General features: G+C 51.1%; 1 protein-coding gene across 1 annotated transcript in view; it reads right to left on the bottom strand.

Moving 5' to 3' along the window:
- The window catches only part of LOC137562203 (zinc metalloproteinase-disintegrin-like 4a), a 112,704-nt gene that overhangs the window by 42,021 nt on the left and 49,635 nt on the right, over nucleotides 1-21,048 (bottom strand). Inside the window, exons 10-11 of the mRNA XM_068273535.1 lie at nucleotides 19,726-19,895; nucleotides 6,278-6,362 (exon numbers count right to left, since the gene is read on the bottom strand). Of these exons, the coding sequence (XP_068129636.1) occupies nucleotides 6,278-6,362; nucleotides 19,726-19,895 (255 nt within the window). The remainder of the gene's footprint in view (nucleotides 1-6,277; nucleotides 6,363-19,725; nucleotides 19,896-21,048) is intronic.

Below are 21,048 nucleotides of genomic sequence, written 5' to 3'. Positions count from 1 at the left end.
AAATTCTACACAATAATTTCTATAAACGATATTTCCATTTATCGTTTATACCACGCGCCCTTTTTTCCCGACGCCCTTTTCGTACGTACGCATCAGCCTGTGGCACTGCTCAGGTGTTATGGAGGCCCAGGATGCTTCGATAGCGGCCTTAAGCTCATCCAGAGTGTTGGATATGTGTGTGTATATATATATATATATATATGTACTGGGGATAGAGCTCAGGGTAGTTTTGGCGACCATCGGTTGCCTTTTTTTTGTTTGGTTGCAGGGTCCTGATGCTCTGGAACAGGAAGGAAGGAATTGGGTGGGCCTTCCTGTTCCACCACAAGTCCATTCCTGGTTTTGGAAGCAGCCTTGTCAGGAGATATGAGTGCTCTGGGAAGGGGGGCGTGGTGCTAGACAGGCTCGGACAGAGCCGCCGAACCACCGACGGTCCCATCGGTGGGCCCCGACTGCCCCTCCTCCTGGGGGCCCCTAGAAGGGGTGCGCTGGAGGGGAGAGCCGCGGGGAGGGCAGCCCGACTTTTTTTTTTATGTCCCTTAAAAAAAACTATTTCCCCCGGGGGGGCCCCCTCCTATCCTCCCCCTCCCTCACCTCGGAGGGCCCCCCTCCTGTTACGAGCGGCGGGAGAGCGGCGGGTACAGCAAAGTTCCGGCGAGGTATAGCAGAAGATAGAGGTCCAGCTGCCTCCCGGCTACGCTGTCTCCTCTATGCCGCTCGCACTGCTTCCTGGTTTAGTGCGAGCGGCAATTACAAAGGAGACAGCGACTGGGAGGCAGCTGGACCTCTATCTTCTGCTTTACCTCGCCGGAAGTTTGCTGTACCCGCCGCTCTCCCGCCGCTCGTAACAGGAGGGGGGCCCTGAGTCCGAGGTGAGGGAGGGGGAGGATGGGAGGGGGAGGATAGGAGGGGGCCCCCCCGGGGAAAATAGTTTTTTTTAAGGGACATAAAAAAAAAAAACACAGTCGGGCTGCCCTCCCCGCGGCTTGTAAGGAGGGGGAACACCCAGGTGAGGGGGAGCATAGGAGTCGGGGCCCCCACTGGCTACCCACCCGGCTACCTAACTGCCCACCCGGCTATCTAACTGCCTACATTCCCACCCGGCTACCCTTCTGCCTACCCTCCCACCCGGCTACCTAACTGCCCACCCGGCTACCTAACTGCCTACCCTCCCACCCGGCTACCCTTCTGCCTACCCTCCCACCCGGCTACCTAACTGCCCACCCGGCTACCTAACTGCCTACCCTCCCACCCGGCTACCTAACTGCCCACCCAGCTACCTAACTGCCTACCCTCCCACCCGGCTACCTACCCTCCCACCCGGCTACCTAACTGCCTACCCTCCCACCCGGCTACCCTTCTGCCTACCCTCCCACCCGGCTACCTAACTGCCCACCCGGCTACCTAACTGCCTACCCTCCCACCCGGCTACCTACCCTCCCACCCGGCTACCTAACTGCCTACCCTCCCACCCGGCTACCCTTCTGCCTACCCTCCCACCCGGCTACCTAACTGCCCACCCGGCTACCTAACTGCCTACCCTCCCACCCGGCTACCTATCTACCCACCCAGCTACCTATCTGCCTACCCTCCCACCCGGCTACCTAATTGCCCACCCGGCTACCTAATTGCCTACCCTCCCGCCCGGCTACCTATCTGCCCACCCGGCTACCTATCTGCCCACCTGGATACCTATCTACCCACCCAGCTACCTATCTGCCCACCCAGCTACCTAACTGCCTACCCTCCCACCTGGCTACCTAACTGCCCACCCGGCTACCTATCTACCCACCCAGCTACCTATCTGCCTACCCTCCCACCCGGCTACCTATCTGCCCACCCGGCTACCTATCTGCCCACCCGGCTACCTATCTACCCACCCGGCTACCTATCTACCCACCCAGCTACCTATCTACCCACCCAGCTACCTATCTGCCTACCCTCCCACCCGGCTACCTATCTGCCCACCCGGCTACCTATCTACCCACCCAGCTACCTATCTGCCTACCCTCCCACCTGGCTACCTAACTGCCCACCCAGCTACCTATCTGCCCACCTGGCTACCTAACTGCCTACCCTCCCACCCGGCTACCTATCTGCCTACCCTCCCACCCGGCTACATAACTGCCTACCCGGCTACCTATCTGCCTACCATGCCATGGGCGTCCCTACATAGGGCAAAATGGGGCATGCGCACTCCCCTGGCTAGCTGCTGCCCCCCCCCCCCCCCTAGCTACCCGGACGTGGCTGGCCCGCCCGCCCTGGGGTGGCAGCGGAGAGAGAAAAGAAGCGGCAGGCACAGCGGCGCTGCCTGCCGCATCACTTAATTCTAAAGGGGGGAGCGAGAGAGGGGGAGCCCCAAGGTGAGGGAAGGGGGAGGGGGAAACGTCCTCCCTTCCCCACCGCTTCTCTTCTCTCTCCGCTGCCACTGAGGACACCTATAGATCTGGCTATTTAAACTGGGGACACCTATAGACCTGTCTATCTATACTGGGGGGCCCTGTCACTACCTAAACTAGGGGCTCCTGTCACTACATACACTGGGGGGGGGGGGTCCCTGTCACTGCATACACTGGGGGGCTCCTGTCATACCTAAACTGGGGGTACCTGTCACTAACTGAACTGGGGGGGCGCCTGTCAATACCTGAACTGGGGGCACCTGTCACTACCTGAACTGGGGGGCCCTGTCACTACCTAAACTGGGGGCTCCTGTCACTACATACCCTGGGGGGCACCTGTCACTACAAACACTGGGGGCTCCTGTCACTACATACCCTGGGGGGCACCTGTTACTACCTTAACTGGGGGGCACCTGTCACTACAAACACTGGGGGCTCCTGTCACTACCTAAACTGGGGGGTATCTATCACTAACTAAACTGGGGGGCTCCTGTCGCTACCTAAACTTGGGGGTCCTGTCACTACCTAAGCTGGGAGGCTCCTGGTGCTACCTAAACTAGGGTGCACCTGTCACTACCTAAACTATCCAGGCAAGCCCAGCATCACCACCAGCCAACCAGCCCAGAATCACTGTCAAAAAGGCCACAGCATCACCACCAACAGTCAGGCCAACATTTACTTCAACCAGCCAAGTACAGCCCAGCATCACCGCCAGGCCGGCCACAGCATCACCGCCAGGCCTTTCAGCCCACACATCATCCCCAATCCAGCCAAAAACAGTATTGCCTGGCACAGCAGCCAGTAGAGGAGAATTCAGAAGCCAGGTGAGAGGTGTCTACCATATTAAGTGGGCATTCTGCCTATTTATGTGAAATGCTGTTTATTTATGTGCCTCATGACTGCTGAATTTGTCTTGTTGGGGGCCTCATGGTTACTGAATTTGTCTTGTTGGGGGCCTCATGGTTACTGAATGTCTTGTTGGGGGCCTCATGATTGCTGAATTTGTCATGTTGGGGGCCTCATGATTGCTGAATTTGTCTTGTTAGGGGCCTCATGATTGCTGATTTTGTCTTGATGGGGGACCTCATGATTGCTGAATTTGTCTTGTTGAGGGTCACATGATTGCTAACTGCGAGACTATGGAAAAAGCTGAATCATCATCATATGAGACAATAGCTACTTTTTAGCTTTTTAAAACAGAAAATAAAACTGGGAGGTTCTAAAAAAAAAAAAAAAAACTGCTGGTCTCTGACTGTAGTGTGTGACGCTGTCCAATCACGCTCTCGCAGTACTTCCTGCTAGAGCGTGATTGGACAGCGTCACTACAGGAGACAGAGACCAGCAGGGCAGCAGCGGCATGCGGAGCGGAGCGGAGATAGCATCATCTGAAGCTGGTAAGCTATACTCCGCTCGCTGCTGGCTGCACTTCTCGAGGAGGGGGGTGCGCGGAAGGGGGGGCCCTAGGTGAGTGAGGGGGGGAGGCTTCCCCGCTGATCTGTGCCCTCTGCCCCCCCTTCCAAGCTGGGGGGGACTTGCATTGTGTGGGGGTATCTCTGCCACCAACCTGATTGCATTGTGTGGGGGTATCTCTGCCACCAACCTGATTGCATTGTGTGGGGGTATCTGCAGCCAACCTGATTGCATTGTGTGGGGGTATCTGCAGCCAAACTGATTGCATTGTGTGGGGGTATCTGCAGCCAAACTGATTGCATTTTGTGGGGGTATCTGCAGCCAAACTGATTGCATTTTGTGGGGGTATCTGCCGTCAACCTGATTGCATTTGGTGGGGGTATCTGCCGTCAACCTGATTGCATTGTGTGGGGGTATCTGCCGTCAACCTGATTGCATTTTGTGGGGGTATCTGCCACCAACCTGATTGCATTGTGTGGGGGTATCTGCCGTCAACCTGATTGCATTTTGTGGGGGTATCTGCTGCCATTTGACTACTTGATGAATTATCATGAGGCATGTAACTACTTGAATATTTTATCTACAATGTATCTGGTCGGACCTAATCTCTGTGAATAACGCCGCTACTTATTTTGTGTTTTGTATTTTTTTTTTCTAAGTCTGCCCATGACTCATCATGACCACGCCGATGTTCCAGTGCGTGGTGACACCCATTTAGTTTCGCATTTAGACATATCCCTATTGGAGACTGTCCTCAGAATTGCTCACAATCTATTCCCTACCATAAAGTCATGCAAAATTTCTAGAGTACATGTGTATGTGAGCCCAAAATGCAAAATGGGGGGGGGGGGGGGAGGAGGAGGAGAGGGGGGTGGGCCCCAGGCTGAAACTTCCTTGGTGGGCCCTTGGTGTCCCAGTCCGACCCTGGTGCTAGAGTATGCAGTAGGTAAGCTGCTAGCTGGATGGATGTTTGGTTAACACCAGGATTGCTATTGTTTGGACTTTACCAAAAGAGATGATTTACAAAGTGGACTTTCTATGGACTATGGACTCTGCAAACAGGCTGAAGTAAGCCAATTGCATTTTATGTTCTGTTTGCTGAGAAGAAAGCACTATTTTGTTCATTTGTTTGTGGCTGAGTCCCTAATAAATTAGACTTTCATATAAGTTCCTGTCTCCTGCGTGCCAGCTGCAATCCCAGAGCTAACCCCCAACGTCACAAAATGCGCACGCATGCCCCCCCCCCCCCCCCCCCACACACACACACGCTGTGTGACTGGGATGGAGGTTAACCTTCCAGCAGGACAATGATCCGAAGCACAGTGCTAAAGCAACACTTTAATGGTTTAAAGAACTACTGTAATTCTGGAATTTCCGACTTTAAAGTCGGAAAACCACTGTGCCTGCAATGCTGTGTGCTCGCTCCCGCCGTTGTCACCAGGAGCGTAGTGCGCAGACGCAGCCCATACTGGACCTGCGCAATACACTCCTGGTGACGTCAGTGGGAGGGAAAGCGCAACTGCACAGGCGCAGTGGTTTTCCGACTTTAAAGTCGGAAATTCTACAATTGAACTGGAGGCGGGGCCCAAAGCATCAGTGAGTGGCTGCGTGGGCACAGGATGTCTGCGGGGGACCATTAGAAGCCCCGGGTAAGTTCAACTCAATTTGCTCCAAACCCCTACAGTAGTCCTTTAACCTCCCTGGCGGTAAGCCCGTGCTGAGCACGGGCTATGCCGCGCAGGAGGATTTCTCAGGCCCTGCTGGGCCGATTTGCATAATTTTTTTTTCTACACGCAGCTAGCACTTTGCTAGCTGCGTGTGCACTCCGATCGCCGCCGCTCCGCGCCGATTAGCCGCCGTTCGCCGCGCCACCCCCCAGATCCCGTGCGCTGCCTGGCCAATCAGTGCCAGGCAGCGCTGAGGGGTGGATCGGGACTCCCTTTGACAACACGATGTCGGTGACGTCATCCCGCCCGTCGCCATGGCGACGAGGGAAGCCCTAATGGAAATCCCACTCAGAAAGGGATTTCCGGACAGGCTTGATCGCCGGAGGAAGAGGGTAGGGAGATGCTGCTGCACAGTGGCTGTCATGTAGCTAGCGCTAGGCTAGCTACATGTTTAAAAAAAAAAAAATTTAAATAATGCTGCGCTGCCCCCTGGCAGTTTTAATTAACCGCCAGGAGGGTTAAGGGGAAACATTTAACTGTGTTGGAATGGCTTAGTCAAAGTTCAGACCTCAATCCAATAGAGAATCTGTGGTCAGGCTTGAATATTGCCGTTGACAAGCAAAAACCACCCAAAATAAAGGCGATGGAGAAGTTTTGCCTTATGGAAAATCCCAGTGGCAAGATCTGTAAGTAAGTCTGGTTCTTTATAGAAGTGAATATTTCGTTACTATTCCTTCTTGAGGAGTTGTTTGGTGTGTTGTACTGTGATGTCAATGGGTTAATCAGTGTTTTGCACCTCACCTGGATTACTCCTGCAGAATAAATGTCACTGCACATTCCTTCAACATAGGCATAACCCACTTCTGCTCCATTAAAATCAACATTCCTGAAAAACAGATGATCATTATTAGCAAAGAACTGGCAGATTTTGCCACCATTTTTTTATAGAACCAAAACTGGGATTTTCATTGCCATAAATCTAAACTGAAATGTATTCAGTCTTGCTGTTTTTTTCAAAAGAGCAAAATATGTACATCTAATGGTGTCCATTACTGGGATCTGGACAGCTGTCTGGACGTAGTGCCTTTATTTACTGCAGTACACTTAAAGAGACACTGAAGCGAAAAAAAAAACTATGATATTATGATTTGTATGTGTAGTACAGCTAAGAAATAAAACATTAAGATCAGATACATCAGTCTAATTGTTTCCAGTACAGGAAGAGTTAAGAAACTCCAGTTGTTATCTTTATACAAAAAAGCCATTGGGCTTGATTCACTAACAAGTGCTAACTCAGTTAGCACGTGTTAAGGCTTTGCACGTGCAAACTAGGGTGCTAAGTAGTTTGCACGGGCAAAGCTGTTACTGTTCACGTGCTATTCTAGCTTGCGTACGGCGCTATGCTGTACGCTCTGTTCACATGCAAAATTGCCGCTTCGCCCGCAAAGTATGCTTATCACGCTAATTAGCATGCGAAGCGGCTGATTTTGCACACGAAGCGCTGCACGCAAAACTTTACGCATGCAGCGCTAAACTTACGCGCGCAAACTCTTACATGCATATTAGTGCGTGCAGAGGCAGTTTGCACGTGCTAAGGGGCTTTTCACTGGCGTGCTAACACTTAGCACGCTTTTGTGAATCAAGCCCATTATCTCTACGACTTTCAAAGTCGTGGAGAGGGCTGTTTTCTGACTTTTATTATCTCAACTGTTAGATAACTATTTACTTTTTCTCTGCCAGAGGAGAGGTCATTAGTTCACAGACTGCTCTGAAAGAATCATTTTGAATGCTGAGTGTTGTGTAATCTGCACATATTATAGAATGATGCAATGTTAGAAAAACACTATATACAGTACCTGAAAATAAAAATATGAGAATATTTTCTTTGCTGCTAATCTTCTAGTAATTATTCATAGTACACAACCAACTCATTATATCATATATATTTTTTCGCTTCAGTGTCTCTTTAAAGGAAACCTAAAGCGTTTACAACAAAAAAAAAACCAGTTACCTGGAGCTTCTACCGGCCCCCTGCAGCCGCCCTGTGCTCACGCCAGGACAAACTGATCGTCCGGTCCCCTGCAGTGGCTCATTTTTGGAAACTGAGCAAGTCAATGGCCACTGTGCCTGCGTGGCCCTGGCAGCGTGCGTCCTCGATCAGGCTCCTATTACCGGGAGTGTCCTGCACATGCGCAGTGTGATATTTTCACGTACTGCACATGCGTAGGACACTCCTGGCAAAGGTATCGTGATTGAGAAGGCTTGCTGCCAGGGCCACGCAAACACAGTGGCCACAGTCTGGCTCAGTTGCCGAAAATGAGCCACTGCAGGGGACCGGAGGATCGGTTTGTCCCAGCGTGACTACAGGGCAGCTACAGGGGGCCAGTAGAAGCCACAGGTAAGTTAAAGTGCTTTTTTTTTGTAATGGCTTTAGGTTTCCTTTAAGTGTACTGCAGTAAAAAAAAGGCACTCTGTCCAGATCCCAGTAATGGACACAATTAGAGTAACATTAAAGTTTTTTTTTTTTGTGACTTTAGGTTTCCTTTAAGGGCTTGAGCACACTTATAATACTGTGCCTTTTTTCAGCAATGCTTATCAGTCTGTAGTGATAGTTATGTCTATGAGAACTCATGGAGAAGAATGTTATTTGTTTGATCAGCTGATAGATTTGCAAAGCTCTGATTTGCTGTGATCACGTCCTGCTTTAGCACAGGATCTTGGCTAGCAAATCAGAGACTATCTCCTGATCAAACTGATCACATGCTTCTCCATGAGTTCTTCTAGACATGACCATAAAGGCCCTTTTCCATTTGATTAGTGAATGCGGCTACCTCATCGCATCACCTCCGCTGCTGGCCGCGTCACTTCCGCATCGGGAGATGCGGAAGTGACTGGATGAGACGGGGTTCGGCTGCGTGCGGATGCGGCTGTGTGAGAATCTGCAGCATGCTGCAGATTCTCAGATTGCTCTGCGCACAATGCACGCAATGGAAACTGTTCCATTGCCATGCATTGGGATCAGGACACCCGCGGTGCGATGTGGCTATGTAGCCACATCGCACCACTAAACGGGCCCTATCAGTCTGTAACATTGATGTGTTAGTGTTACTGGAAGATTCACAGAAGCGTGCAAATGACCATCTGCCGATATTTATCTGTGGAGCACTTACAGCTGGCTGCATGCATCCAGCACTGGTGGTCTCATGCATGCACATTCGAGCCACGTTTAGTATTTGTAGTCGTTTTTGCCCTATAAAACTAGGTGTGTCTTATGGTCCAGAGCGTCTTATACTCTGAGAAATACCGTAATGGAATGAGGGCCATGGTGTGCTTGTGATCTGGAGAAAGCTTTTATGCCAACAATCAATGGTGCAGTCCTGGGAGAGCTGCTTGAACATACAGTGTACAGAATATATCATTGTTTTCTCTACATGTTGACATTTTAAAAAAGTTAGATGATTCCTGAGAAACTTGGCAGTGTAGTGAGAGTAGCTGGGAGTGTAGTGAGAGTAGCTGGGAGTGTAGTGAGAGTAGCTGGGAGTGTAGTGAGAGTAGCTGGGAGTGTAGTGAGAGTAGCTGGGAGTGTAGTGAGAGTAGCTGGGAGTGTAGTGAGAGTAGCTGGGAGTGTAGTGAGAGTAGCTGGGAGTGTAGTGAGAGTAGCTGGGAGTGTAGTGAGAGTAGCTGGGAGTGTAGTGAGAGTAGCTGGGAGTGTAGTGAGAGTAGCTGGGAGTGTAGTGAGAGTAGCTGGGAGTGTAGTGAGAGTAGCTGGGAGTGTAGTGAGAGTAGCTGGGAGTGTAGTGAGAGTAGCTGGGAGTGTAGTGAGAGTAGCTGGGAGTGTAGTGAGAGTAGCTGGGAGTGTAGTGAGAGTAGCTGGGAGTGTAGTGAGAGTAGCTGGGAGTGTAGTGAGAGTAGCTGGGAGTGTAGTGAGAGTAGCTGGGAGAGCAGTGAGTGTAGCTTGGAGAGCAGTGAGTGTAGCTGGGAGAGCAGTGAGTGTAGCTGGGAGAGCAGTGAGTGTAGCTGGGAGAGCAGTGAGTGTAGCTGAAAGTGTATTTAGTGTAGCTAGAAGTGTAGTTAGTGTAGCTAGAAGTGTAGTGAGTGTAGCTGGCAGTGTAGTGAGTGTAGCTGGCAGTGTAGTGAGTGTAGCTAGGGGTGCAGTTAGTGTAGCTGGAAGTGTAGTGAGTGTAGCTGGGAGTGTAGTTAGTGTAGCTGGGAGTGTGTGTAGTGAGTGTAGCTGGGAATGTAGTGAGTAAAGTGAGTGTAGCTGGGAGTGTAGTGAGTGTAGCTGGGAGTGTGAGTGTAGCTGGGAATGTCGTTAGTGTAGCTGGGAGTGTTGTGACTGTAGCTGGGAATGTAGTGAGTGTAGCTAGGAGTGTAGTGAGTTGTAGCTGGGAGTGTGGTAACTGTAGCTGGGAGTGTGGTAACTGTAGCTGGGAGTGTGGTAACTGTAGCTGGGAGTGTGGTAACTGTAGCTGGGAGTGTAGTGACTGTAGCTGGGAGTGTAGTGACTGTAGCTGGGAGTGTAGTGACTGTAGCTGGGAGTGTAGTGACTGTAGCTGGGAGTGTAGTGACTGTAGCTGGGAGTGTAGTGACTGTAGCTGGGAGTGTAGTGACTGTAGCTGGGAGTGTAGTGACTGTAGCTGGGAGGGTAGTGACTGTAGCTGGGAGCGTAGTGAGTGTAGCTGGGAGCGTAGTGAGTGTAGCTGGGAGCGTAGTGAGTGTAGCTGGGAGCGTAGTGAGTGTAGCTGGGAGCGTAGTGAGTGTAGCTGGGAGCGTAGTGAGTTGTAGCTGGAAGTGTAGTGACTGTAGCTGGGAGTGTAGTGAGCGAAGCTGAGAGTGTAGTGAGTGTAGCTGGGAGTAGAGATGGCCTGAACGGTTCGCATGTTCACGCGAACAATGCGGGTTCGCGTCGAATCGCGAACTTTATATGAGTTCGACCCGCCCCTATACTACATCATTTGACCCTCTACATCACAGTCAGCAGACACATGGCAGCCAATCAGGCTACAATCCCTGAGAAACTTGGCAGTGTAGTAAGTGTAGCTGGGATTGTAGTGAGAGTAGCTGGGAGTGTAGTGAGAGTAGCTGGGAGTGTAGTGAGAGTAGCTGGGAGTGTAGTGAGAGTAGCTGGGAGTGTAGTGAGAGTAGCTGGGAGTGTAGTGAGAGTAGCTGGGAGTGTAGTGAGAGTAGCTGGGAGTGTAGTGAGAGTAGCTGGGAGTGTAGTGAGAGTAGCTGGGAGAGCAGTGAGTGTAGCTGGGAGAGCAGTGAGTGTAGCTGGGAGAGCAGTGAGTGTAGCTGGGAGAGCAGTGAGTGTAGCTGGGAGAGCAGTGAGTGTAGCTGGGAGAGCAGTGAGTGTAGCTGGGAGAGCAGTGAGCAGGGGCGTAGGAATAGGCCCTGCAGCCCCTGCGCCCGCGGGGGGCCCGCCCCCCCCCCCCTGGGGCCCGCTCGGGGCCTTTTGTGGGTGCTGGAGGGGTGGCAGCATGAGGGGAAAACCTTGCCCACAGTCGGCGGGGAGAGGGGTAGTTCCCCCCTCTCCCTCACCTCGGGGCTCTCCCCTCTGCGCTCCCCTCCAGCTCGTAAGTGTCTGTGGGGCTGTGGTGGGCAGCGAGCGGCGGGCAGATACATACCTGCTTCCGTGCGTTCCATCGGAGACTTCTCCCTCTAGCGGCTGACGTCACTTCCGGAAGTGACGTCAGCCGCTAGAGGGAGAAGTCTCCGATAGAACGCACGGAAGCAGGTATGTATCTGCCCGCCGCTCGCTGCCCACCACAGCCCCACAGACACTTACGAGCTGGAGGGGAGCGCAGAGGGGAGAGCCCCGAGGTGAGGGAGAGGGGGGAACTACCCCTCTCCCCGCCGACTGTGGGCAAGGCTTTCCCCTCATGCTGCCACCCCTCCAGCACCCACAAAACGGCCGCGAGCGGGCCCCGGGGGGGGGGGGGGGGCCCGCTCAGAAAATCTGCAGGGGGGCCCGGTGGGGCCTAGTTACGCCCCTGGCAGTGAGTGTAGCTGGGAGAGCAGTGAGTGTAGCTGGGAGAGCAGTGAGTGTAGCTGAAAGTGTATTTAGTGTAGCTAGAAGTGTAGTTAGTGTAGCTAGAAGTGTAGTGAGTGTAGCTGGCAGTGTAGTGAGTGTAGCTGGCAGTGTAGTGAGTGTAGCTAGGGGTGCAGTTAGTGTAGCTGGAAGTGTAGTGAGTGTAGCTGGGAGTGTAGTTAGTGTAGCTGGGAGTGTGTGTAGTGAGTGTAGCTGGGAATGTAGTGAGTAAAGTGAGTGTAGCTGGGAGTGTAGTGAGTGTAGCTGGGAGTGTAGTGAGTGTAGCTGGGAATGTCGTTAGTGTAGCTGGGAGTGTTGTGACTGTATCTGGGAATGTAGTGAGTGTAGCTAGGAGTGTAGTGAGTTGTAGCTGGGAGTGTGGTAACTGTAGCTGGGAGTGTGGTAACTCTAGCTGGGAGTGTGGTAACTCTAGCTGGGAGTGTAGTAACTGTAGCTGGGAGTGTAGTAACTGTAGCTGGGAGTGTCTTGACTGTAGCTGGGAGTGTCTTGACTGTAGCTGGAAGCGTAGTGAGTGTAGCTGGGAGCGTAGTGAGTGTAGCTGGGAGCGTAGTGAGTTGTAGCTGGAAGTGTAGTGAGTGTAGCTGGGAGTGTAGTTAGTGTAGCTGGGAGTGTGTGTAGTGAGTGTAGCTGGGAATGTAGTGAGTAAAGTGAGTGTAGCTGGGAGTGTAGTGAGTGTAGCTGGGAGTGTAGTGAGTGTAGCTGGGAATGTCGTTAGTGTAGCTGGGAGTGTTGTGACTGTATCTGGGAATGTAGTGAGTGTAGCTAGGAGTGTAGTGAGTTGTAGCTGGGAGTGTGGTAACTGTAGCTGGGAGTGTGGTAACTCTAGCTGGGAGTGTGGTAACTCTAGCTGGGAGTGTGGTAACTCTAGCTGGGAGTGTAGTAACTGTAGCTGGGAGTGTAGTAACTGTAGCTGGGAGTGTCTTGACTGTAGCTGGGAGTGTCTTGACTGTAGCTGGAAGCGTAGTGAGTGTAGCTGGGAGCGTAGTGAGTGTAGCTGGGAGCGTAGTGAGTTGTAGCTGGAAGTGTAGTGACTGTAGCTGGGAGTGTAGTGAGCGAAGCTGAGAGTGTAGTGAGTGTAGCTGGGAGTAGAGATGGCCTGAACGGTTCGCATGTTCACGCGAACAATGCGGGTTCGCGTCGAATCGCGAACTTTATATGAGTTCGACCCGCCCCTATACTACATCATTTGACCCTCTACATCACAGTCAGCAGACACATGGCAGCCAATCAGGCTACAATCCCTCCTTGAGCCCCCCCCCCCCCCCCCACCCCCCTTATATAAGACAGCAGCATTGGCCATTTTCTCACTCTGTGTGCTGCTGTATTAGTGACAGAAGGGAGAGACATTGGAGAGATCGGGAAAGCGATAGTTAGGAGGTCTGTTAGCTTGCTCCTTGCTGATATTTGTTGATGAAAAGCACCCCAAAACAGCTGTTTTGAGAGCTAATGTTCTTCTGATGTGTTTTTTTTTTTGTGTGGCCCACTGACACTGCATATACAGCTCTGTCTGTCGCAGCTGGCCCTTACTAATTGCTATACTGTGCCAGGCCCAGCACATTCAGTGCCTAGTGTGACTGCTGCACATTTTATTATAATACCAGTCACTGCATACCTTTCACTGCACCTGTGTGACCGCACGCTGTTTTATATACCAGACACTGCATCTGTGTGACCGCACGCTGTTTTATATACCAGCAGTCAGTGCATCCATTTTCACTGCACCTGTGTGGCTGCACATTGTTATCCCAGCAGTCACTGCAACCTTTTCACTGCACCTGTCTGACTGCACATTGTTATACCAGCAGTCACTGCATACCTTTCACTGCACCTGTGTGACTGCAAACTGTTTTATATACCAGTCAGTGCATACCTTTCACTGCATCTGTGACTGCACATTGTATTATACCAGCAGTCAGCCAGGCCGCAATTATTTTTCAAAAAAGGCGATACCCAAACTGTACCGTGATGTTGAAAAGCAAGTGGTGTCATCTCTGGCGCACAGCGTTGGGTCAGGGGTCCATCTGACCACAGATGTCTGGTCTGCAAAGCACGGTCAAGGCAGGTACATTACTTATACAGAAGGTTGGGTCCTTCCTTGGATGTGTGGTGGTAGCCGTTTTTCAGGCACCCACTCCAGACCAGAATCAAACCCTGATTCCCTGGCCGTTACCCATGATACTGAGAAAGTGATATGGAAGTTTATCACACAGTTGAATGAATGGCAGACTTGCCCTCCATAACTGATTCCCATTGAAGGAACTGAACAGACAGCAGAACAAGTAATTTAATAAAATAGATGCTTTAACAATGGCAGAGAAAGAACCATCGAAAATTGATAAGGCAGTCAGACATTACCTGACATCACTGACAAAGAGCCATCTCACCATCGTGCGCACCAGTTCAGCACGGCCATCACTACACAAACAGCTGTTTGCGGTGTGTTAGACAGTGAGTTTGGTCTGTCAGTGTGAAGCAGTACACTAATTACACTACCTGATTGATGTATACACACGCAAGATGTTTTAAAGCACTTTATGCCTCCAATTTAGCAATGCAATGCGATTTCTGCCCTTAAAACCCTGCTGTGCGTCAAATACGTAATTTTCCCCTGGACTTTTGGCATGTATCCCACTCTGCCATGCCCCCCTCCAGGTGTTAGACCCCTTGAAACATCTTTTCCATCACTTTTGTGGCCAGAATTAGTGTTTGTAGTTTTGAAAGTTTGTCTGCCCATTGAAATCTATTGCGGTTTGCGAAGTTCGCAGGTTAGTAAATTTTTGCAGGAAGTTCACATACGAGGTTCGCGAACCTAAAATCGGAGGTTCGAGTCATCTCTAGCTGGGAGTGGAGTGAGTTGTAGCTGGGAGTGTAGTGAGTGTAGCTGGGAGTGTAGTGAGTGTAGCTGGGAGTGTAGTGAGTGTAGTTGGGAGTGTAGTGAGTATAGCTGGGAGTGTAGTGAGTGTAGCTGGGAGTGTAGTTAATGTAGCTGGGAGTGTAGTGAGTGTAGCTGGGAGTGTAGTGAGTGTAGCTGGGAGTGTAGTGAGTGTAGCTGGGAGTGTAGTGAGTGTAGCTGGGAGTGTAGTGAGTGTAGCTGGGAGTGTAGTGAGTGTAGCTGGGAGTGTAGTGAGTGTAGCTGGGAGTGTAGTGAGTGTAGCTGGGAGTGTAGTGAGTGTAGCTGGGAGTGTAGTGGGTGTAGCTGGGAGTGTAGTGACTGTAGCTGGGAGTGTAGTGACTGTAGCTGGGAGTGTAGTGACTGTAGCTGGGAGGGTAGTGACTGTAGCTGGGAGCGTAGTGAGTGTAGCTGGGAGCGTAGTGAGTGTAGCTGGGAGCGTAGTGAGTGTAGCTGGGAGCGTAGTGAGTGTAGCTGGGAGCGTAGTGAGTGTAGCTGGGTGCGTAGTGAGTTGTAGCTGGAAGTGTAGTGACTGTAGCTGGGAGTGTAGTGAGCGAAGCTGAGAGTGTAGTGAGTGTAGCTGGGAGTAGAGATGGCCTGAACGGTTCGCATGTTCACGCGAACAATGCGGGTTCGCGTCGAATCGCGAACTTTATATGAGTTCGACCCGCCCCTATACTACATCATTTGACCCTCTACATCACAGTCAGCAGACACATGGCAGCCAATCAGGCTACAATCCCTGAGAAACTTGGCAGTGTAGTAAGTGTAGCTGGGATTGTAGTGAGAGTAGCTGGGAGTGTAGTGAGAGTAGCTGGGAGTGTAGTGAGAGTAGCTGGGAGTGTAGTGAGAGTAGCTGGGAGTGTAGTGAGAGTAGCTGGGAGTGTAGTGAGAGTAGCTGGGAGTGTAGTGAGAGTAGCTGGGAGTGTAGTGAGAGTAGCTGGGAGTGTAGTGAGAGTAGCTGGGAGAGCAGTGAGTGTAGCTGGGAGAGCAGTGAGTGTAGCTGGGAGAGCAGTGAGTGTAGCTGGGAGAGCAGTGAGTGTAGCTGGGAGAGCAGTGAGTGTAGCTGGGAGAGCAGTGAGTGTAGCTGGGAGAGCAGTGAGCAGGGGCGTAGGAATAGGCCCTGCAGCCCCTGCGCCCGCGGGGCCCCCCCCCCCCCCCCCCCTGGGGCCCGCTCGGGGCCTTTTGTGGGTGCTGGAGGGGTGGCAGCATGAGGGGAAAGCCTTGCCCACAGTCGGCGGGGAGAGGGGTAGTTCCCCCCTCTCCCTCACCTCGGGGCTCTCCCCTCTGCGCTCCCCTCCAGCTCGTAAGTGTCTGTGGGGCTGTGGTGGGCAGCGAGCGGCGGGCAGATACATACCTGCTTCCGTGCGTTCCATCGGAGACTTCTCCCTCTAGCGGCTGACGTCACTTCCGGAAGTGACGTCAGCCGCTAGAGGGAGAAGTCTCCGATAGAACGCACGGAAGCAGGTATGTATCTGCCCGCCGCTCGCTGCCCACCACAGCCCCACAGACACTTACGAGCTGGAGGGGAGCGCAGAGGGGAGAGCCCCGAGGTGAGGGAGAGGGGGGAACTACCCCTCTCCCCGCCGACTGTGGGCAAGGCTTTCCCCTCATGCTGCCACCCCTCCAGCACCCACAAAACGGCCGCGAGCGGGCCCCGGGGGGGGGGGGGGGGGCCCGCTCAGAAAATCTGCAGGGGGGCCCGGTGGGGCCTAGTTACGCCCCTGGCAGTGAGTGTAGCTGGGAGAGCAGTGAGTGTAGCTGGGAGAGCAGTGAGTGTAGCTGAAAGTGTATTTAGTGTAGCTAGAAGTGTAGTTAGTGTAGCTAGAAGTGTAGTGAGTGTAGCTGGCAGTGTAGTGAGTGTAGCTGGCAGTGTAGTGAGTGTAGCTAGGGGTGCAGTTAGTGTAGCTGGAAGTGTAGTGAGTGTAGCTGGGAGTGTAGTTAGTGTAGCTGGGAGTGTGTGTAGTGAGTGTAGCTGGGAATGTAGTGAGTAAAGTGAGTGTAGCTGGGAGTGTAGTGAGTGTAGCTGGGAGTGTAGTGAGTGTAGCTGGGAATGTCGTTAGTGTAGCTGGGAGTGTTGTGACTGTATCTGGGAATGTAGTGAGTGTAGCTAGGAGTGTAGTGAGTTGTAGCTGGGAGTGTGGTAACTCTAGCTGGGAGTGTGGTAACTCTAGCTGGGAGTGTGGTAACTCTAGCTGGGAGTGTAGTAACTGTAGCTGGGAGTGTAGTAACTGTAGCTGGGAGTGTCTTGACTGTAGCTGGGAGTGTCTTGACTGTAGCTGGAAGCGTAGTGAGTGTAGCTGGGAGCGTAGTGAGTGTAGCTGGGAGCGTAGTGAGTTGTAGCTGGAAGTGTAGTGAGTGTAGCTGGGAGTGTAGTTAGTGTAGCTGGGAGTGTGTGTAGTGAGTGTAGCTGGGAATGTAGTGAGTAAAGTGAGTGTAGCTGGGAGTGTAGTGAGTGTAGCTGGGAGTGTAGTGAGTGTAGCTGGGAATGTCGTTAGTGTAGCTGGGAGTGTTGTGACTGTATCTGGGAATGTAGTGAGTGTAGCTAGGAGTGTAGTGAGTTGTAGCTGGGAGTGTGGTAACTGTAGCTGGGAGTGTGGTAACTCTAGCTGGGAGTGTGGTAACTCTAGCTGGGAGTGTGGTAACTCTAGCTGGGAGTGTAGTAACTGTAGCTGGGAGTGTAGTAACTGTAGCTGGGAGTGTCTTGACTGTAGCTGGGAGTGTCTTGACTGTAGCTGGAAGCGTAGTGAGTGTAGCTGGGAGCGTAGTGAGTGTAGCTGGGAGCGTAGTGAGTTGTAGCTGGAAGTGTAGTGACTGTAGCTGGGAGTGTAGTGAGCGAAGCTGAGAGTGTAGTGAGTGTAGCTGGGAGTAGAGATGGCCTGAACGGTTCGCATGTTCACGCGAACAATGCGGGTTCGCGTCGAATCGCGAACTTTATATGAGTTCGACCCGCCCCTATACTACATCATTTGACCCTCTACATCACAGTCAGCAGACACATGGCAGCCAATCAGGCTACAATCCCTCCTTGAGCCCCCCCCCCCCCCCACCCCCCTTATATAAGACAGCAGCATTGGCCATTTTCTCACTCTGTGTGCTGCTGTATTAGTGACAGAAGGGAGAGACATTGGAGAGATCGGGAAAGCGATAGTTAGGAGGTCTGTTAGCTTGCTCCTTGCTGATATTTGTTGATGAAAAGCACCCCAAAACAGCTGTTTTGAGAGCTAATGTTCTTCTGATGTGTTTTTTTTTTTGTGTGGCCCACTGACACTGCATATACAGCTCTGTCTGTCGCAGCTGGCCCTTACTAATTGCTATACTGTGCCAGGCCCAGCACATTCAGTGCCTAGTGTGACTGCTGCACATTTTATTATAATACCAGTCACTGCATACCTTTTACTGCACCTGTGTGACCGCACGCTGTTTTATATACCAGACACTGCATCTGTGTGACCGCACGCTGTTTTATATACCAGCAGTCAGTGCATCCATTTTCACTGCACCTGTGTGGCTGCACATTGTTATCCCAGCAGTCACTGCAACCTTTTCACTGCACCTGTCTGACTGCACATTGTTATACCAGCAGTCACTGCATACCTTTCACTGCACCTGTGTGACTGCAAACTGTTTTATATACCAGTCAGTGCATACCTTTCACTGCATCTGTGACTGCACATTGTATTATACCAGCAGTCAGCCAGGCCGCAATTATTTTTCAAAAAAGGCGATACCCAAACTGTACCGTGATGTTGAAAGGCAAGTGGTGTCATCTCTGGCGCACAGCGTTGGGTCAGGGGTCCATCTGACCACAGATGTCTGGTCTGCAAAGCACGGTCAAGGCAGGTACATTACTTATACAGAAGGTTGGGTCCTTCCTTGGATGCGTGGTGGTAGCCGTTTTTCAGGCACCCACTCCAGACCAGAATCAAACCCTGATTCCCTGGCCGTTACCCATGGTACTGAGAAAGTGATATGGAAGTTTATCACACAGTTGAATGAATGGCAGACTTGCCCTCCATAACTGATTCCCATTGAAGGAACTGAACAGACAGCAGAACAAGTAATTTAATAAAATAGATGCTTTAACAATGGCAGAGAAAGAACCATCGAAAATTGATAAGGCAGTCAGACATTACCTGACATCACTGACAAAGAGCCATCTCACCATCGTGCGCACCAGTTCAGCACGGCCATCACTACACAAACAGCTGTTTGCGGTGTGTTAGACAGTGAGTTTGGTCTGTCAGTGTGAAGCAGTACACTAATTACACTACCTGATTGATGTATACACACGCAAGATGTTTTAAAGCACTTTATGCCTCCAATTTAGCAATGCAATGCGATTTCTGCCCTTAAAACCCTGCTGTGCGTCAAATACGTAATTTTCCCCTGGACTTTTGGCATGTATCCCACTCTGCCATGCCCCCCTCCAGGTGTTAGACCCCTTGAAACATCTTTTCCATCACTTTTGTGGCCAGAATTAGTGTTTGTAGTTTTGAAAGTTTGTCTGCCCATTGAAATCTATTGCGGTTTGCGAAGTTCGCAGGTTAGTAAATTTTTGCAGGAAGTTCACATACGAGGTTCGCGAACCTAAAATCGGAGGTTCGAGTCATCTCTAGCTGGGAGTGGAGTGAGTTGTAGCTGGGAGTGTAGTGAGTGTAGCTGGGAGTGTAGTGAGTGTAGTTGGGAGTGTAGTGAGTATAGCTGGGAGTGTAGTGAGTGTAGCTGGGAGTGTAGTTAATGTAGCTGGGAGTGTAGTGAGTGTAGCTGGGAGTGTAGTGAGTGTAGCTGGGAGTGTAGTGAGTGTAGCTGGGAGTGTAGTGAGTGTAGCTGGGAGTGTAGTGAGTGTAGCTGGGAGTGTAGTGAGTGTAGCTGGGAGTGTAGTGAGTGTAGCTGGGAGTGTAGTGGGTGTAGCTGGGAGTGTAGTGGGTGTAGCTGGGAGTGTAGTGAGTGTAGCTGGGAGTGTAGTGAGTATAGCTGGGAGTGTAGTGAGTATAGCTGGGAGTGTAGTGAGTATAGCTGGGAGTGTAGTGAGTATAGCTGGGAGTGTAGTGAGTATAGCTGGGAGTGTAGTGAGTATAGCTGGGAGTGTAGTTAGTGTAGCTGGGAGTGTAGTTAATGTAGCTGGGAGTGTAGTGACTGTAGCTGGGAGTGTAGTGACTGTAGCTGGGAGTGTAGTGACTGTAGCTGGGAGTGTAGTGACTGTAGCTGGGAGTGTAGTGACTGTAGCTGGGAGGGTAGTGACTGTAGCTGGGAGTGTAGTGAGCGTAGCTGTAGCTGAGAAACTTGGCAGCTGGTGCGTGGACTTACGTCAAAAGCTGGGCATTATCGTTACGTTTCCTGGGCAAGAGGCTTTCTGTTCTCCATGTAGAGAACCGGTCCAGAGTGGTTCCAATTTCTGAAACCACTTCAATTTGGCTTCTTGTAGTCCATATCTCAATGCCAGTCAATGCCACAAAAATATTTAAGTGCTTGTAAACCTAAAAAACAAGTAATATAGTCTGCATTTATGCATAATAACACTGGGTGTGAGTCTCTAATACTAGCCTTACTCCCTCTTTTCTGTTTACAACTTACCTTAAAAATGTAGGGCCTGTTTACATTATGCACTTGAACTTGTGTATCATAAAGAGTTGCAGCTTTCAATTTTGGTTTAGGCATGGTGGTCCTTGGAGGAAACCCATTGGTGTTCCAATGAAGGATGCTGAAATTGCAACAACACTGAAGGCTCTAAACTAGAGAGGTCCCTAGAGGCCTTTCTTTAACCTCTTGAGGACCGCAGTGTTAAACCCCCCTAAACACCGGGCTATTTTTTGTAAAATAGGCCACTGCAGTTTTAAGGCCAAGCTGCAGGTCCGCACAACACAGCACACAAGTGATTCCCCCCTCCTTTTCTCCCCACGAACAGAGCTCTCTGTTGATGGGGTCTGATCGCTCCCCCAATATTTGTTTTTTTTAACAAATATTAATATGTTTTGTTCTTTTCAAAAGAGGCGCCCCACAGTGGTAGCTTTTAAATTCTTCAATTATCACACTGCAGCTGTACCACAGGTATATCCTACTCACCAAGATGCAATATGTCACAGTCAAGCAACGGCGCTATGTGTTTCAGAGTACTACCATAAGTCCATTCCACCTCCAGAGATCCCACATAGGTGTTTTAAGTACCTAAATGTGTAACTCAGTGCACCAAAAGTCATAAACGGATTCTCTCTCAGTGGAAAGTTCAGAAGACACTTTATTTGAGTACACAGATCCAGAAATGCAGCAAATAACACTCACATTCAGAGGGTCCTGCTCCAGTAGAAACATTCTCCGCAATAAACACTTCCCACTCAGTGTGGTACTATGCACAAATACTTGCGATCAGATATGCAGCATTGCCCGCTCTCGTCCCGACTAGTTTCAGCCTTCCGCCGTCATCAGGGGATATGAGAGCGGGCGGGCAAGTTGCAAATATATATAGTGAAGTAGATAGCCATAATTACCTCTCCCGTGTGTCTTCAGCCATCTCCGTGGCTGCCGGTCACCGCTAAACGTGCGACTGTATCGGTCGGTATAGCACGTATAGCTGACAGTGACACGCATGAATGCGACCTTATGGTCGCATGAGTAATTGGAACGCATATGCGC

This window comes from Hyperolius riggenbachi, chromosome 3 (genome assembly GCF_040937935.1).
Source record: "Hyperolius riggenbachi isolate aHypRig1 chromosome 3, aHypRig1.pri, whole genome shotgun sequence".
NCBI lineage: Eukaryota > Metazoa > Chordata > Amphibia > Anura > Hyperoliidae > Hyperolius > Hyperolius riggenbachi.
This window is presented reverse-complemented; position numbering and strand designations above follow the sequence as displayed.